Genomic DNA, 18,013 nt, shown 5'->3' on the forward strand with positions numbered 1-18,013 from the left:
ACAGAGGTGTTCTGGACGGCATCAGCCTTTCTTGAGTGAAAGTGACCTCTTGTCAGTGCCTTAGTTTGGACATATTTATGGCCTTAGAACTGTAAACCTGAAACTTATTAAATTCCCTTTTTAAAAGTCAATCCATTTCCGGTATATTTCTTTCCAACAGCATTAGCAAACCAATACAGGCCCCGTCTCTCTAGAGGGTAAGGGCAGAGCCTGCACTCTGAGCCTTTTATTTGGTTGCATTTGACTCAGCTCAAAGCATCAGACATTCTCAGGATTTCTATGCCAGCCTTAGACAGCTCTTACAAGATGCAAGTTCCTGGTATGATTTTTAGGAACAGAATATCATCAAAAGTCTCCATTTGCCCCAGCAATAAGGCTAGAAACTGTTCACAGCCATTTATTCCATCAGCTCCATTCAGGGAAAGTTTGAGGAAAAAGACTTGTGGCTGTGCCATCGGAAACTGCAGCAGCTCTGACTGATGGAGGCTGAAAAAAATCCCATCGCTCTCCCAACCAGAACACAGCGGACTTCACAGAACAGTCAATGTGGGCTGAACCACTCTTCCGAGAAATCTTTCAACTGAACAAAACCTGTCCTGCTCGGTCACTGCTGAACACCATAAAAGGACCCATCTAGCTGGAGAGGGACTGGTCATGAGGGACGGAGGTGCCACCTGCAGGCCGAGGAGAAAAGAATAGATTCCCTGGTGATCCCGGGGCTCAGGAGAGAGGGTACTCAGGAGGCCGCAGGCAGGCCAGGCAGCGTTCCCTATCCTGCTTTTGCCCGTGGGCCAGAGATGACCCTGTGTGGTCAGGCAGCAGAACTGCCCACCAGGCCTGTAATGCCCAGATTCAGCCTTGCCATGATCACTCTGTTCCCCGAGCCAGGCAAGCTGCTGGCCGGGAAGGCCTCAGGGAAGCTCAGGAGGCGGCCCCCATTGCTATCCACGAGGGTCCCTGGCAGGCTCCTCAGAGGACACCTGGAGAAGCTGCCTTGTTCAGAGCCAGAGAGAGATCCACTATGGGCACTTGCTCCCCCCATCTTCAGGAGAGGGCTCCACCCTTCGGCCCACTAGCCTCCTAAGCTCTGGCCCCTGAGGTCCCTTCTGCCTAGTCCATCACCTCAGCACCCTCCACATCTCTGCTCCTGCTGCCCTCCTCTAAGGTGGCCCTGCAAGCCTCTTTGGAGGCCTGCCTCCTCCAGGGAGTCCTCTCAACACCAACCCCCATGCATGCTCCCTTCCTGGGTTCAAGCACACCTTCTGGAGCCATCCTCTGCCCTGGGACCCTACCCAGAGACATGCCAACCCAACCTGGTAGGCAGGGAGTAGCCCTCCCTCATCTGTGCTTCCCCCTGATGCTTTTCCATGCCCAGCAAACAGTAAGTGCATAACAAATGCCACAACCAGCGATGGCCCAAAGAGGATTTAAAAATAAGGTAAAAACAGAAGAGAGAATAAGGAGGTGCTTGGCTCTGCCCTCTAATGGCTGCCCACCCCCTCCCTCCCCCACCACACAATCCCCACCCCGTGGGGAACAAGTTCACGATCTGAGCTGTGCTCCAGGCCTGCCCCACTTTGAGAAGGTCTCTGCAGGACCCCCTCCCCAGTGCGTACATCGGCCTCAGGAAGGGAGGGTGGGGCAGGGAGCATGGGACCACCTTCCAGGACCTCCTGCCCGTCCGGCAGCCACACCCTCCGTGCCTGGACACTGCTGACATACACAGGCCCCGCCTCACCTCTGCCCTGTGTACAATCCACTTTTATGCCTTTGTCCACGTAAAGATAATCTGTATCATAGAATCAGCTGCCTTTTTGAACACAGCAAGAACAAGCAAAGCAACAGAGAGAAAGGGTTAAGAAACCTGATGGGCAGGTGGGGGTGGGCAGTGGAAGGGAGGCCGCCCCGTTCCTGCCAGTCAGCAGCGAGGAGACAGGCGGTGGCAGAAGCCAAGCACATCAAACACACTCTGCCAGTCCTAGGCCCAGCGGACTGGGGAAGAGCCCGAGTCCTGGGGCAGCGGAGGCCGGAGCGGGGCTGACATGCGGGCTGCACTGTGCCCTCAAGCAAGCCAGGACAGGGGCAAGCAGAAAGACAAGGCCTGGAGAGCAAGTGGGTTTGGGGCAGGGGCAGCACGGGCAATGCTGGCAGAGGCCGCAGGGGCGAGCAGGTGGGGATAAGCACAGAGGGGATCTGGCACGGAGGGACATGGCACAGAGGGGACACAGCACTAAGGGACACGGCACAGACTGGACACGGCATGGACGGGACATGGCACAGCGGGGACACGGCATAGATGGGACACAGCACAGAGGGACACAACATGAATGGGACATGGCAGAGGGGACACAGCACAGATGGGACATAGCACAGAGAGGACATGGCATGGATGGGACATGGCACAGAGGGGACACGGCAGGACAATGACAGCATGGCAGGGGTGAGGATGGTCACACAGGGGGGCTCAGTGCCAGGCCCCCATCTCAGCAGGAAAGCCCCCAGGGCCTCACCTCAGCACCTGGTCTAGGGCGGCCTCTGAGCTCCCCATCAGGCTGTGCTCATGCCATGAAGGGGACAGTGTAGGTGGCACTTGCCCCCACGATACGAGCCTCCTGGGCCCCCACTGTTCTGATCCTCGGCTTGTCCCTTCCATCCCCATAAACTAGACATCCCCTGGGAACTTTGCTAAATGCTGCCTCTTTGGAAAGGTCTCCTGCCCCACCAAAACGCTAGGCCCGCTCTCTGGGCCAGCAAGCCTCTCCTCCCTGGCGCAAATCTTGGCCAGCCCAGCCCAGCCCAGCCCTGGGCTCTGTGACTGGCCGGCTCATGCCTGCTCCAGGAAGATCCTGCTACCCTGCACCTGGCCCAGAACTGGCTGAGCACCTGAATGGGCTGGCAAGGCTCGGCACCGCCTGCAGGGCCTTGGTCACTCGAGTGACCTGGAGCAAGAGGGCAGCCAGGGAGGGTCTTGCTCAACCAGAAGAGGGCTTTTGTCAAAGAGCAGAGGGGCTCTCAGAGCAGCCGGCCTGGACTCAGCTCCCTCCCACAAAGCCGCTGGTCAGGCCCCTGGGAGGAGTCCGCATCTTCCCTTGGGGCCCAGCTGCCACCTGGGATGCTGAGCCCGCAGGGCGGCTATGGAGATGAAAAGTGCTGCTATGCTGCAGGCACCCTGCCCAAGCCCAGGGGCAGGGCCTAATAAGTGCACACGCACACACGCACATTCACACACATGCAGACACACACGGTGGGGGAGAAGGTAGCAATTTTTTGCAAAGCTCTCACGATGTTCTTCTTGAGCACATGTAAAGAGAATGTTCTGGGAGCCCCTTTAAGGCTGCAGAGTTCCCCTTGGGTTCTCTGTCTTCCTGGTTAGGAAGAAGCTTCTACACTAAGACTTCAGCAGTGCTGGGAAATTCTAAGAGAAAGGTGTAAGGGAGAGGTCTGTCATGCTGGGGAGGAGCGGCCAGGTGGGGCCACCAGGCCTCTGCGGACCCTGCGTCCAAGCGTCTCCTTCCCCCTTGGCTCAGTAGAGGGCCACTGAGTGGCATCGCAGTCATCTGAGCGGCCCATGGGCTCCTAACCAGAGCTGGCATTGGCTGAAGCTTCATCCCTGGGCCATGGGACCAGGGGCTGGGGGGTGACTCACACATGTCAGGCTACCTAACTGCACCTGGAAAGGTTTCTGAAACCTTTCCTAAATCTTCTACCAAGAAACAATCCACATCAGGTGTGCTCTGGTTTTGAAGAAGAACTGTGCGAAGGTGGCGAGTGGCTTCCGTGCACGTGTGCTAACTGGGCCGAGGGAAGTCCCTGGGCTTGGCTCGCTGGGCCCTCACCAAGGTGGCACATCCAGTGTTCAGTTAATCAGCCTAGGATAGGCTCTGTGGGGGAGGACAAAACCACAACACACTGGGGCCCCAGACTACACAGAGTGTGCCTCTTTAGAGGGCCCACCCTGGCTGGAAAGAGTGGGGTGCAACTGAGGTTGATGGCTCCTCCTCCAGCTCTCCCCAACGCCTTGGAGGGCTCTGTTCAGGAGGTGCAGGCATGTTCACTTAGGACTCAGGTCATCCCATGAGGAAAAGGTTCCCCCCATGTTAGAGGCAAGGGGACTGGCTCAAAGAAGCCACTGGAACATTCTAAGGACATGGTTGTTTTAGGGCCTGTGCCAGTTTGAATTTGTGGTGGACCCCAGAAAAGCCATGTCCTTTAATCCTTACTCAATATTGTTGGGTGGGAGCTTTTTTTATGGTTTCCATGGAGATGTGACCCACACAATTGTGGGTGGTAACTTCTGATTAGATGGTTTCCATGGAGATGTGTCTCCACCCATTCAAGGTGGGATTACTTACTGGAGTCCTTTAAGAGGGAACCATTTTAAAAAAGCTTCAGAGCCCACGCATCCAGACACCTTTGGAGGTGAAGAAGGAAAATGTCCCAAGGGGAGCTTCATGAAACAAGAAGCCTAGAAAGAAAGCTAGCAAATGTTGCTGTTTGCCACATGCCCTTCATGTGGTGAAGCTGAGAGAGGAACCCTAAACTTCATTTCTTGAGTGAAGGTAACCTCTTATTGGTGTCTTAATTTGGACATTTTCATGACCTTAGATCTGTAAACTAGCAACTTAATAAATTCCCTTTTTAAAAGCCATTCTGCTTCTGGTATACCACATTCCAGCAGGTTGCAAACTAGAACAAGGGCCCAGTTGTTTTCCCATTGCAGACCCTGCTCACTGGGGGACAAGAGGGGATGGTCCTGCAAGCACATGTGGCCCACAGCCTCCCCAGCCACTCAGAAATATGCAACCCTTAAAATTATATTTCAACTCACCAGCATGACTCCTTCTGCAAACTTGTAGGAGTCACCGTGAAGTTGGTGCCCAGAATGGGTGCTGGGCAGCTCACCTCCCCACTCCTGTGCCCCATGCAGGGGCCCTCACAGCAGTGGGTCATGTGCATGTGAGGGCAGCAGCCTCGGCATAGCCCTGAGGCCATCCCCTGCCCAAGGCCGCCTGCCTCCCTCCCATGTGCTCCTTGAGGGGACCCAGGGTAGGGGCAGGACAGGCTCTGTGGTCTGATCTGGGCTGGAGCATGCAGGGCCAAGGAGGGTGCAGGTGTCTCCCAGCCCAGGAGGGCAGGAGGCGCACAGCACATGGGCAGAGGTGGACAATGTCCCTCTCTCCTGAAAAGGGTGGCATTGTGCCAAATCTCCCTGGAAGCTCTTGGCAGAAGTGAATTCCCAGAGCAGGGATTCTTTTCTAACGTATTCTCAACTTTCTCAAGAGCAAACGGTGAGAACAGGGTGTTTTACTGTTTAACTTGCGTTAACTACAGGGCAGAGAGAGGGCCTGACTTAGCATACTTTTGGGGAGCAGAGGGTGTGAAAGTAAGGGCTCAGCCCCTTTGTGTCCAACGCACACTTGGGGCAGGTCCTGGGGCCCCAGGACGACAGGAGAGGGGCCATGACCCAGGGAACGATGGAGACAAACACACACACACGCGGACTCAGCCTCTCTCTCACACACACACACTCGCGCTGCAGATCCAAAGAGAAGCCAGAAGGGGCAGCTGGAACCCTGCCCTGCGCTCAGGAGCTATTGAAACAGGGATGAGTCCCACCCCAGAGATGCTGCACTCTGCCCTAGCTGGGGTCTGAACCTGCTCTCAGCCTCAGGGGACTGCGCTCAGGAGCAAAGGCCCGGGGTGGGAGGGGGGGCCTCAGCAGGCACGTGAAGCTGCCACCACCAAGGAGGCCTGGCCCCCACCCACCTGCACCCGTCTTTGCTCCCAGGGGCAGTCCTTCCTCTAGGGGCCCTTACGGGGGCACCGCACTGCCGCAGGGAAGGATGAACAGGCCGCTCCTGAGGCTCTGATGACAGGATGGCCTGCGAGGGTGCCCCAGGGTCTCTCAGCCTGTCATCCCTCCCGAGGGCTCCCCATAATGGCCCTTGAGGCCCACCACACTCGGCCCACCAACCCTTCGGCCCAGCCCATCACAATGGGGGTTGGGGGAGACTGAGCTGTGAGGGCAGCATGCGAGCCCCTTGTATTAGCGGAGGATGGGGGTGGATGGCCGCCACCTGCCCTGTCCCACGTGGGGCACCCCCAAACACCTGCGTGGATCCCCAGTGGTGGCCTCAGCACCAGCTGGCAGGACGGAGCCACCGCCCGCATAACACAGCACAGCACTGAGCCAGTGCCAGTCTTAGCACCCAGAGGCGAGGCCACACAGCCGCCCACCCACCCTCCCGTGGAGGCAGGTGCGGGGCCCCACCTGGCGCCCACGTGGACAGGCAGAGGCGGCGGCCGGGCGTGTCCCAAAGCAGACCCCGTGAGCCCGTGCGTGAAGGGACGGCTGCCGCATTGCCCGTGACGCCCCTGACCCAGCACCCGCCCTCGCCGAAGCAAAGCGGCTGGTTGCCCGCGGTGCCCTCCCCGGGACCGGCGGCCCCCTGGGTGGCGGGGGAAGAACAGGGACTGTACCGTCCGGCGTGGCCTGCTGGTGGGGTTTTTTACATTTGACGTAATCGTGGTCAATCGGAGTGGCTGTGTAGGGTGGGGATGTCAGACCTGGGCCAGAGGAGGAGGGGTGGGAGGCTCCGGGGCCCGGCAGTGTCCCAGCTGAAGAGTGGGAGTCCTCATCCACCAGGCAGGCCTTCTCTCTGCAGAGAGAGGGCAGTCAGCGCCCTACCCCATCTCCCAAGACCTGCTCCTCCTTTCAGGCCACCGCCACTGCTCCCCATGACCCGCCATCCCACACACACCTCAGTGCCCTGGAGGAGCCCCTGGTAGCATCCCATGGGCCCCGGGTGGGGACATGCGCCACCCGACAGAGGCTGTCCAAGCCTGACCAGCATCTCCAGGAAAGTGGGTAGAGTGCTGGGTTCAGGAAACCCCCGTAGGACAGCCCACAGCCCAACGGGCTTGGACCCGTTGGGAAGGCAGAGGAAGTTTCTGGGTGGTACACACGCACCTGCCAAGGACAGGCACTGCAGCCTGGCTGGGCAACAGGGTAGAAGGGGCCCCATGTGCTCATAGGGGTGAATGCAAGAAGGGGGGCCACCAAAAAGGAAGGGGACACGCGAGTCATGGGCCATGACCAGGCCCCACGGGCAGCTGGGAAAGTGCTATTGGACACCACCTTCGGTGGTTCGTCTTCATAAGGGAAAGAGGCTCCATGGAGCTGCATGTGTGCTAGGTGTGTGCAAATGCACAGAAAATGCCTTGAGAAAGTAAACCAGAGACAGCGGCTCACTCTGGGGAGGAGGGTCTTCCAGACAGTGTGAGCTTTATGGGAGTGGGAAGGCCAGCCCTCAAGGATGAGGCCTGGATGCAGATCTTGCCGGCACTCAGCAAGACAAGGGCCCAGAGATGGGACAACCTGGGCCAGGGCACAGTAGAGACAATGCACCACCATGGGGTATTTCTCAGTTGTGGGGGTCCCACCCTCCTCAGTGGCCTGGGGTTCAGTCCCAGGTGCACCGAGGGGACCTTGCAGGGTCCTGGAGGCCCTGAGCTCTAGCACTGCAGGAGGAGTGTGCCTCCCTTGCCCCTCCCTGCTTCCCGGAGAGCGAGCAGTAGGTCTTGGGAGAGGACTCTGCAAACGGACAACCTCTTTCCTCTAGAGCTCTGCATGGGGGGGGGGGGGGGGGGGGCCTGTCCCAAGGACGGCAGCACTGGGTCTGGCTGCAGGAAGAGTCGACTGGGACTGCACATTCGCACCCCATGTTCAACAAAAATACCAAATACCTTGACCTGGGGCTCAGGGGTTTGCAGGTGAGTCTCTCAACTCACACTGCCCATGGTCAGCAAATAGTCAGGGGTGGGGGTGGAGGGGCAGTCAGGACAGGCTGCAGGGGTCACCGAGAGCACCTTACTTTTCCGAAGCTTTGGGGGAATTCTTCTCCTCGCCCCTGGCAAAGGGTCCTTCTGCGGCCTCCTTCATGAAGCTGACCAGGACCTCGGCACCAACCCCGGCTTCGGGTTTCCCCAAGAGCTTCAGGATGGAAGCGTGGAGCCGGAAGTAAACCTGCAGAACAGCACTGGGTGTGAGCAGCCTGCATGGTCACTGAGGCTCATGCAAGAGGTACAGGCCCCCTGGGAGAGAGGCCGCTGCACACAGCCCTCTGGTTAGCTTTAAACCCACCAGCCCATAACTGAGGCTCCCAGCATTAAAATGATCAAGGACCATTTTAAAAGTTTACCCTGCCACAAGCCACGCAGTGACGATGAACTAACAGCACCCAGCTCTGCACACTGGGCATCCCTCTACCCCATGGCACACACTGCTGCCGTCTTTGTGCCTCTCCGGCCCCCATGAAAACGGAGCTTGGCAGGCTATGTGTCTGAGGCCGCAAGGCCTCGTACGGAAGCCCCCAGGCCCAAGGGTCCCATCATGCTGCTACCACTTCCACCAGGCAGCAGCAGCAGAGGCCAGAGGTGGAACGGGGACTCAAGGAGGGCTGACTGAGGCTGCTGGGTTTCCTAAGGCTACGGTGCCCTTGGGGCCTGGAATCCAGGGCTGCCCACAGGGAAGCAGGCATGGCCCGCACCCAGTGGAAAGGCCATTGCCAGGGGTCTGGCCTGGCCACTACAATCCTGCTGGGGACTCAGCAAGTGGCCCCCCAGAGGGACAGTCCCTGTGAGGACAGGTGCATTGCCTTGAGTGGAAGGCCAGACAGAACGGTGACAAGGAAGGCCTGAGGCTGACTAGGGGTGCTGCTGGGAGAGCCTCCAACAGGAAGCTATACAGCTGATGGGTGGCCCCAAAGCACCCCATGAGGCATTGGGCCCGGGTTCTCTTACAAGGGCAATCATTAAAGTGAGCTTTCTTTTCACTTGCCTTCTGGACAGGCAGATATGAAAAGGACAACACAGAGCGTGGCTGAAAGAAAACAGCAAAACCTTATGGGGCAACCAGACGCAGCTGATCGCAAGGTTAACTGAGCTGGCCACCCCACAGTTTGGCCTTGAGCCCTGGAAATACTCATGGAAGGGCCAGAGGACACTTGTATGAGGACACACATGGCCTGCACGCTTGTCATGGCAAAAACCACAAAAGGAAAGGGGCTGGTCAAATAAAAGAGGGCCAGCCAAACTAGAGGCTCCAAGGCCAGGGGCAGGAGTCCATGGTGCCTTCATCTACATCCTGTCCTTCTGAATAGTTTGAATGTCTTCTTTTGTCAAAGTGTGAATGGGTTAATTATAAAATCAGAGTAAAACATCTGATAAAGGCAAAAAAAGAAGAGGCAAACAGCAGATCCCACCCCAAGTCCCCAAATGGCCTGCTGGGGTGAAAAGGCTCGGGGTGGGCCAGGAGCTCTGTTTACTGGGTGTCCTCGCCCACAAAACTCGCTGGTCACAGGTGCCTGCCACAGACAGGGCAGCTACAGGGCACGCCCAGGTGCTGCTCTTCTCCTGGGCAGCGCAAAGGTCCCACCTGGATGCAGGGATGGGCCACTCGCCGGTCTCAGCTGCCCTCCTCTTGCCAGCCGAGGAGGCAGGGCCCTGGGACCAGGAGGCCACAGGTCAGGACAGGCAAGAGCAGAAGATGCCCTGCCCGAAAGGGAAGCAGGCACGTGCATGACAAGCAGTACGGGCATTTAATTCAACCGCACCCAAAACTGCTGAGTACAGAGGGTGCACCTGCTGGAGGTGCTGGGGGGCACTGCCCCAAGGGGAGAAGACAGGGAGAGCAACACACTTCTGGGCACCCGCACCCCACCCACCTGGACCCTCACCCCAGCCCCACGGCGCCCCTTCCCACCCTGCACGTCCTCCCCAGGCCCCGCCACCACCTCCAGGGCCTCCATGGCCAGCTCAGGTGGGTTGTGGTAGTGGATCTTCTTGGGGTAGCGAGCGGCTTCCTCATGCAGGTAGTGGGCGGCCTGCCGGTAGTGCTGCAGGTAGATGGTGGGTGGCTGTCGCTGCTTCTCGGCCACCTTGCCCAGCATGTAGTGGATGAGCCACTCCTCTTCATCACCATCGCCCTCGCAGCGGGCCGCCGAGGTGAAGCAGAGCCGGGCTGTCTCCAGCATGCTGTCGCGCCGGCCCTCCATCTGCAAGGACATGCGCCCTTCACGCACCACACCAGCCGCTCAGCCCATGATGCTCAGTGCTGCAGACACTGGGAGCTGGAGGCGCCTCAGACCACCTCCTTTCTCATCCCCTGGAGGGTTGGACACACTCAGGCAACTACAGAAGTTTCTACTGGCCTCTCTCAAAGGTGCTGGCGAGGAGGGCTGCACAAGGACCTGGGCCTGCCAACACCACCAGGAGCAAGGGGTCAAGGGCAGGTCTGCCATACTGGCCTGAGAGTGACTGCAGCCAGGTGAACATTCCAGCGCAGGCCTCAGTACAGGCCCTGAGCACCCACCTTTCACCCTTTCCCTAGGGTGAGGCGCAGAGCTGGACAGGGTATTCACCTAGCACCTACCTCCACAGCAATGGACAGGTCATTTACCCAGCACCCAGCTCCACAGCACTGGACAGGACATTCACCTAGCACCCAGCTCCACAGCACTGGACAGGACACTCACCCAGCACAGCTCCATGGTGTTGCACAGGACATTCACCCAGCACCCAACACCACAGTGCTGGACAGGACATTCACCCAGCACAGCTCCTTGTACTGGAGAGGACATTCACCCTTGGGATATAACAGGACTCCATACCCTCTGCTCTGCACCTTTTAAGGTGGAGCTACGGTGCTTACAAAATGTGGTTTCTTGGTCCCAATACATCCCCAACGTGGACTCTACATTTATGCCCAGACTTGCAGCTACCCTTTCACACACTGAGGGTAAGAACATCTGGGACAGAGGTTCACCCCTAAAATGGCTTTCCAACCTGGAGACCTACCTGTCCCCATACCTGTTGTGAGGCACTCCAAGCCAGTGCTGTGAGCAGTTCCCCTCCTCTCAGGAGAGCAGCTATTGGGCCCTCATGTACTTCCCCATCACAGAGCCCCAGGGCTGGCCACTGGAGGGACCTGTCCACACACGGGGCCACAGACAGCTGCTCCAAGGCCCCAGGGCTCACCCACATCCCCATGCCCCCAGCTTGATGGCAGGGGCACAGTGGCCGCTTCTCACCTCCTCACAGGGCAGGGGCAGGGACAGGGGCAGGGGAGAGGCTGTGGGCATCAGACTCTGCAGGGGCAGTTGCCTGCAGCCTGGGAGCGGCCCTGTGGCTGCGACCAGCCCCGTGTAATGCCTCTTTCCTATAGGGACCGCTGCCCTAGGGTTGACACAGAGAAGGCAGATGCCACCCCAGTGTGTGGTGACTCTTCCTAGGGAGGAAAATGACTACGAAAGAATCTGGGTCAATACAGCAGGAAAAAAATCTGTGTGCAGAGTAAAAACTCAGCACAAACTCCCTGGCCTCCTCTCTAAAGATGGAGTGAGTAAAAGGCAGCTGCTTAGACGGAGCCTTCAACTCCAACCACCTGAGCCGTGTGACCTGCCCGGGTCACTAGCCCCTCACCAGGCCCTCTGCCCCTGGGCCCATTCGGCCATTACCAAGAAAGGAAGGGAGGCTGGGAAGAGCCTCTGGTCTGGACTGGTGCCTGGCACCACACAGACCCCGACCCTACCAGCTCGCACTGCCCACGTCCAATCCCCGGTGGAGTGGCAGCCAGGATGTCTCACTGACAGGACTGGGAGTGCCCGTGGGTGGAGCCCGGTGACATGGCGCTGAGTGCAAAGGAAGCCGAGCACCAGGAAAGGAAGGTAGCGCTTAGGCTAAAAGCAAAGACACACAGGAGAACACAGGTGTTGTTTGTTTGTTTTTTTGGCATGGGCAGGCTCCAGGAATCAAACGCAGGTTTCTTGCATGGCAGGTGAGAATTCTACCACAGAGTTATCCTTGCACCACCCTGAAAACTTCAAGTCTGTAAAGACAGAAGGTCAGCTGTGGTCCTTCTGAGTGGGGTGGAGGCCCTGGGTGGTGGGGAGGGGGCCGCAAGGGGACCTAAGCACTGTCCTTGATGTTGTCACTGCTTTAAGGAGAAATCCACCCCCTGTATAATACAAAGATAATTCAAAGGAGGGGGCGACTGCTAAAAGAAAGCCACGCTGGCACTTACCCTGTTGCTCTCTCCAGCACCCAATTGTCAGCTAGTGACAGGGCGACCTGATGGTCAGCCGCTCTTCCCCTCCACCTGTCCCCTGCACTGGCACCACACCGCCCCCAGATGCTGCATCAACACCTCCTCTAAACTGTCTATTAGTCCAGCCCCCGATCCTGGGCCCTGGATGGGGTCCTGTAATGAGCTCCCCCAAAGGTGGGGGTGCACAGCCGCTGCAGAACCGCTGTTCTCCCAGGCCTGCAAGGTTTAGGGGACCTGGGCACTCCAGAGACCGGGATGCTTGGGGCCAAGTGCAGAAGCCTCCCACCGAGAGGTGAGACCACTCTCCCAGCCTCTGGGTAGCATGTCCCACACTCGTGGGAAAGCGGCCAGGCCACCGGGAGAGAACTCAGACAGCCCAAGGTGGGGGCACGGGCCGCGCTTCAGCTGGCCCTTGTCAGGTGCTCAGAGCTGTGGGTCATGCCCAAAGACTGTGAGATGGGCAGAGAGAAGGGGGCCTCAGCCTTTCTAAGGCGTTTTCTAAATGGATTCCGGGACACAACCATGTACGGCACAGCCCCACATATGAACAACTGGAGCGGCCCCCAAAACTGTTGATGCTAGGAAGGGACATAGAGGCCTCCACACAGTGCTCTCACACAGGTCTACAGCCGCGCAGCTGGGCTCACTACTTGTTCAGTCTATCTCCTGCTGGTTTTCAGAACTGGCCTTGATAACATCACACCAATCTACTGCAAAGTGAAACTGCCAGTCCTGTAAAAGGCATGGGGTGTCATGAAGTTGATGAAAGTAATGCTGGGAAACCACACAGCCCACAGGCAAAGGCATTACCAGGCATAACTAGAGCAGTTACCAGCTGGCCAAGGACAGTGATAGGATATGTTCTTTACAGAAGGGACCTGAGGTACAAAGGATTAGGAGGATCCTGGGAAAGGAGACGTGGCCTTCCAATACTTTTGCAAAAGGTAACTCGCTAAATTTGTGTCATAAATGCAAGTGACATCATATCACATTATCCTAAAACTGTTGGGAAAAGAAACCACCAAATAAACCCATCAAATTTATCCCTTATGCATGTCTAGAATGAGCACATACTTGCAACCATCACCAAAGTCCTAGAAATTTTTATTACTAGTTTCACTTTTTAAGATAAAACCCCAGTCACACCCGTAATTCACTATTTACTAGGACAAGCTAGTCTCACTTGAAGGGAACTTCCTCCGTGAACTGTTCAGTGCCACCTGCCTTCCGAGTATCCACCCCACTCCCCCGCAGCACTCCTTCCTGTCTGGTGGAAAGGGATGCCGCCCAAACATTAACTGCTGTGGGTAGAGACACTGACATCACTGCTATGTTCGCCCTTACGTTTTTCTGTATCACCCAAACTTTTACACCAAGCATACATCACTGTTATAATCAGAAAAAGTAATAAAGAGATTTTCCTCCCAGCAAAGGTCTGGGATTTGCTGTTACTTAGCACTATATTCAGTCAGAGTCATGAGGCCAGAGAAGAGCTCAAGGAGCCCGGGAGCCCAGGTCCTTGTCCCTGGGGTTGTGGAGGTGCAGATGCAGAGGCCCGCCCTCAAGGAGGCTGCCTTCACACAACAGCACCAGCACAGCTGGGCGCTTGGTGGCTGGTTTCCCTGCCTTGTCTCACCTGACCCTCCAAAACCACTCTGAAAATGGTCACGATGCATCACCCTGCTGTGCATTGTGAGCGCACGTAGGTGCTGTGAAGGTGCTCATCATGGGGAGCAAAAGTGCTCATGGTATGTCACTCTGCCGTGGGCTGTGAGCACAGGTAGGCGCTGCAAAAGTGCACATGACGCATCACCCTACCGTGGTGTCATGGTTAGGGACACGTGTCAACTTGGCCAAGTTGTGGTACCTGTTTATCTGATTGGGCAAGCGCTGGCCTGTCTGTTGCAATGAGGACATTTCATAGGATTAGGTCATGATTACGTCAGCTGCATCCACAGCTGATTCCATTTGTAATCAGCCAAAGGGGAGTGTCTTCTGCAATTAGTGATGCTAAATCTAATCATGGGAAGCCTTTTAAGGAGGACTCAGAGGAGACAGGTTCCATTCCTGCTTTGGCTGGTGAGTCTCTCCTGTGGAGTTCATCCAGGCCATCCATCGGAGTCATCGGCTTCGCAGCCTGCCCTGTGGATTTTAGACTCTGCGTTTCTGCGGTCACATGAGACACTTTTATAAATTTTATATTTGCAAGTGTTCCCTATTGATTCTGTTTCTCTAGAGAATCCTAACTAATACATGTGGGCTGTGAGCACAGGTAGGTGCTGTGAAAGTGCATGTGATGCGTCACTCTGTGGAGGGCCGTGAGCACAGGAAGGTGCTGCAAAAGTGCTCATGGTGCATCATCCTGCTGTGGGCTATATGTGCAGGTAGGTGCTGCAAAAGTGCTCATGGTGTGTCACTCTGCCGTAGGCTGTGAGCACACATAGGTGCTGCAAAAGTGCACATGACGCATCACCCTACCATGGGCTGTGAGCACAGGTAGGTGCTGTGAAAGTACATGTGATGCATCATTCTGCGGAGGGCCGTGAGCGCACGTAGGTGCTGCGAAAGTGCCCATGGTGCATCATTCTGCTGTGGGCTATATGTGCAGGTAGGTGCTGCAAAAGTGCTCATGGTGTGTAACTCTGCCATAGGCTGTGAGCACAGGTAGGCACCGCAAAAGTGCATATGACACGTCACCCTACCGTGGGCTGTGAGCAATTGTAGGTGCTATGAAACTGCACATGATGCGTCACGCTGCCAATAGCTGTGAGCACAGGTAGGTGCTGTAAAAGTGCTCATGGTATGTTACCCTGCCTTGGGCTGTAAGCACAGGTAGTCACTGTGAAAATGCTTATGGTGCATCACCCTGCTGTGGGCTATGAGCACAGGTAGGAGCTGCAAAAGTGCTCATGGTGTGTCACCCTGATGTGGGCTGTGAGCACAGGTAGATGCTGTGAAAATGCTTATGATGCATCACCCCTGCCTTGAGCTACATGTGCAGGTTAGCGCTGTGAAAACTCAGGCCCAGCACTGTCTGCCTGACTGTCAGGCCCTGTCAACACACTATTGCCCTGGAGACCTTTCTGGAACGTGGCCAGATCATTGCTGCACTTGCCAAAATATCTCACTGAGGCTTCCTCAGTTTCACATTGAGGGCCTAAGGTGCCCTGCTGAGCTGGGACCCCAGGCATGAAGCCTAGCAGCCAGCACCAGGAGCACTCCCTGCCAAGGGGAACACGCACTCCCAATGCATGTCCAGAACTTAACAAGGACTTGACACACCCCTTTGAGAGACCACTACTTCTGGCGACTAACACCCCTCCCCTCCCTCTTAACTGCCCTAAAACTGAATGCTGTCCTACGCTGACCAGCAGGTCTGAACAGCCTGTGCCTAATGTGGCCTGCGCTAGGCTGGGTGTCAGAAGACCACAGTACAGCTTGGGCCTGACCAGGAAATAAGTCAAGACCTCCCAGCAAGGTGGTGAGGACATGTGCAAAGAACAAGGGGAAAGGCCCTCTGACCCAAGGGTGTTCTGGTGAGACAGGAGGACAGTGGACCCCTCACAGTACCCCTCACCTGCTGCACGACCTCAGGGGGCAGCTCAGCCCTCCACTGCTTCAGCTGGCGTGAGGCAAATGAGTGCAGGGCGTAGGACATGGTGCCGTACTCAATCCACAGGGACAGGTTGGAGCTGTCGATCTCCAGGGCCCGCCGGAAGCAGTTGAGGACAGGCGTGGCGTGCTTCCAAATAGGGCCATCGCTCTTCAGCTCATTGGAGTTTAGCTTGTCCTGAATGCGGCTGGCCCGGGCCAAGGCCATGCCGGCCCAGGAATCAAACCTGCAGGCAAGGAATCCGCTAGGAACCCACTAGGAACCCAAGACATAAGAGGCTGGCTGGGGAGCCCATGACGCCACGGGCACCGACCTCCCAGGTCAGGTTCAAATGCCAGCAGGCTACCTGCCAACTCCATGACCTGGACTGAAGCCAAGCTGGTCTGTGGGCGTTGGTCCCCAGCCCACGAGCCAGGCATCAGGCCCACCTCAAGGGAAAAGGTGCCGTGGCGCCCAGAGCACATGGCATATCTTAACCATCTGGGGCCCCCAGACCCTTGGGAATGCTCTAAGACAGCCACCAGTGACCACAGTGAACTCTTAGACTATGCTCCCCTCTCTTCCCCTGCCTTTGAGATGTCATCCAAGGAATGTCTCTGGTAGAAGGAAGAGAGGTGCTTATAAGGCATCACAGCTCCCATATGCCTCCAAAACAGCTCTCGTCCAGATGCAGCTCACTTCCCATCACAGTGACAAAGTCTGCAGCTGACTCACTGGCCAACTGAAGTACAGAGGCAGCTGGGAACCCTGAGACCCAGCGACCCAGCTCCCCACCCATCCTGCTCCCAATTCTGCTCTGGGACCCTGAGCATAACCTGTCCTCTCTGGCTCCTCAGGGACCTCACCCGGGCTGAAACCCTTTCAATACAAGATCTGAGAAACTGACTGTGAGAACACAGAGAGGTCTCAGAGAGAGGGAAGGGCCAAGGGGCACCGAGACAAAGACAATTCCTGGGCACCTGAGAGAGTATGGAATATTCTGAGCACAAGTACAGAAAGCAGACAAGGGTGGCAACCCCATGGATGTGTGTGCTGTCCTCCCCCATGCCAATAGCTTCTTGATGCACTGCTACAAAAACTTTAAAGCTGGCGTCCTAAGCTATCGGGTGGTCCCTGAGATTTGATAAGGGCAGAGGAAATCTGTGAGGCTCACATGTGCTTTTATAAGACCCCAGGCATCCAAAGAAGAGGCAGGCAAACAAAGCAGCAGCCACGAGGCCTGATGGCGAGAGGAGCAGCAAGACAAAGGTGTCAGGGGCAGGGCCAGAGGTCCCTCCTTCCTCCTGGGAGCCTGGCAGCAGCACCACCAAACCTTTCCATGCTCCATGGAGGAGAAAGCCATGGGGGGCTATCCTACTTCAGACAGATGGTGACCCTGTCTGGGCTCTCTGCCGGGCCCAGTTTCCTTCAACACGGAGGACTTTCCCTCCTTAGCTCCCAGAATGCCTTCAGCCCCTCTGCCCTCATCTTGAGGGAAAGGGCCACATCCCAACACACCCAGAGCCTACACCGAGTGTGACTAGGGTCCACCATCTCCTGCCCCAGATACAGTGGAACCACAAAAAGGTACTACATGAAACCTAGAGGGCTCAGCTCCCTGCCTCCCAGAACCCTGCCCTGATTTGGGAGCCGGATCCCAGCAGAGCAAGACACAGCCCACCCTCCAGGAATACAAGCCTCAGGATGTGGAGGGACCTGAGGGCCGGTGGCTGCCAGAACTCAGAGAAGTGTCCAAAGCTGTCACAGGCCTGGCTCTGAGCTCGGGGTGCTTCCCCACCCCTCCCGCTCTCCCTCCCCAAATACAATCTACAAAATGCCTGGCCAGGTGAGTCACTGCCAGCTCCGCTTATGCAGTAAGACACGGTAACCTGCCATTCCTAATAACCACGGAGTGCTCCTGGCCCTTCTTAGTCCCCTTTCCCTGGTCTCTTTGCTACAGGTGAGGAACTCTAAAGCAGCCAGGAGGCAAGCTTGCTGAGAGGGGTCCCCTCATCCTCCTGCACCTGGCCTGTCACACACCTGTCAGGGCAGACACAGATGTCGTGCATGTAGAACTTGATGGCCTTGGACTGCTCCTTATTTTTGAAATGATAATCAGCCAGGAGGTAGTAGAGCTCGTTCACCACCGGAGGGGAGGGGTCGGCCCCTTCAGGGAGGCAGGGCACCTGGCAGGAGAGTGGGAGAGCCAAGGGGGTTCAGGGAATCAGTTTGATGAGTAATGCTGCCAACCCAGGACTGTTAGGTCACCCATATGGCAAGCCCCCTCCAGTCCACACCCACGTGGCACAGCCTGC

The 18,013-nt window shown here is 56.9% G+C and overlaps 1 protein-coding gene across 3 annotated transcripts in view; it reads right to left on the bottom strand.

The window, feature by feature from the left end:
- CABIN1 (calcineurin binding protein 1) overlaps positions 1–18,013 on the bottom strand; it is a 135,636-nt gene that overhangs the window by 60,264 nt on the left and 57,359 nt on the right. For 2 of the 3 annotated variants that reach the window (XM_077160198.1, XM_077160199.1), the window contains exons 22-26: positions 17,739–17,884; positions 15,684–15,945; positions 9,795–10,055; positions 7,875–8,026; positions 6,481–6,659 (exon numbers count right to left, since the gene is read on the bottom strand). In XM_077160198.1, coding sequence (XP_077016313.1) covers positions 6,481–6,659; positions 7,875–8,026; positions 9,795–10,055; positions 15,684–15,945; positions 17,739–17,884 — 1,000 coding nt within the window. The remainder of the gene's footprint in view (positions 1–6,480; positions 6,660–7,874; positions 8,027–9,794; positions 10,056–15,683; positions 15,946–17,738; positions 17,885–18,013) is intronic. The other variant, XM_077160200.1, reaches the window with a different exon arrangement.

This window comes from Tamandua tetradactyla, chromosome 5 (assembly GCF_023851605.1).
Source record: "Tamandua tetradactyla isolate mTamTet1 chromosome 5, mTamTet1.pri, whole genome shotgun sequence".
Lineage (NCBI taxonomy): Eukaryota > Metazoa > Chordata > Mammalia > Pilosa > Myrmecophagidae > Tamandua > Tamandua tetradactyla.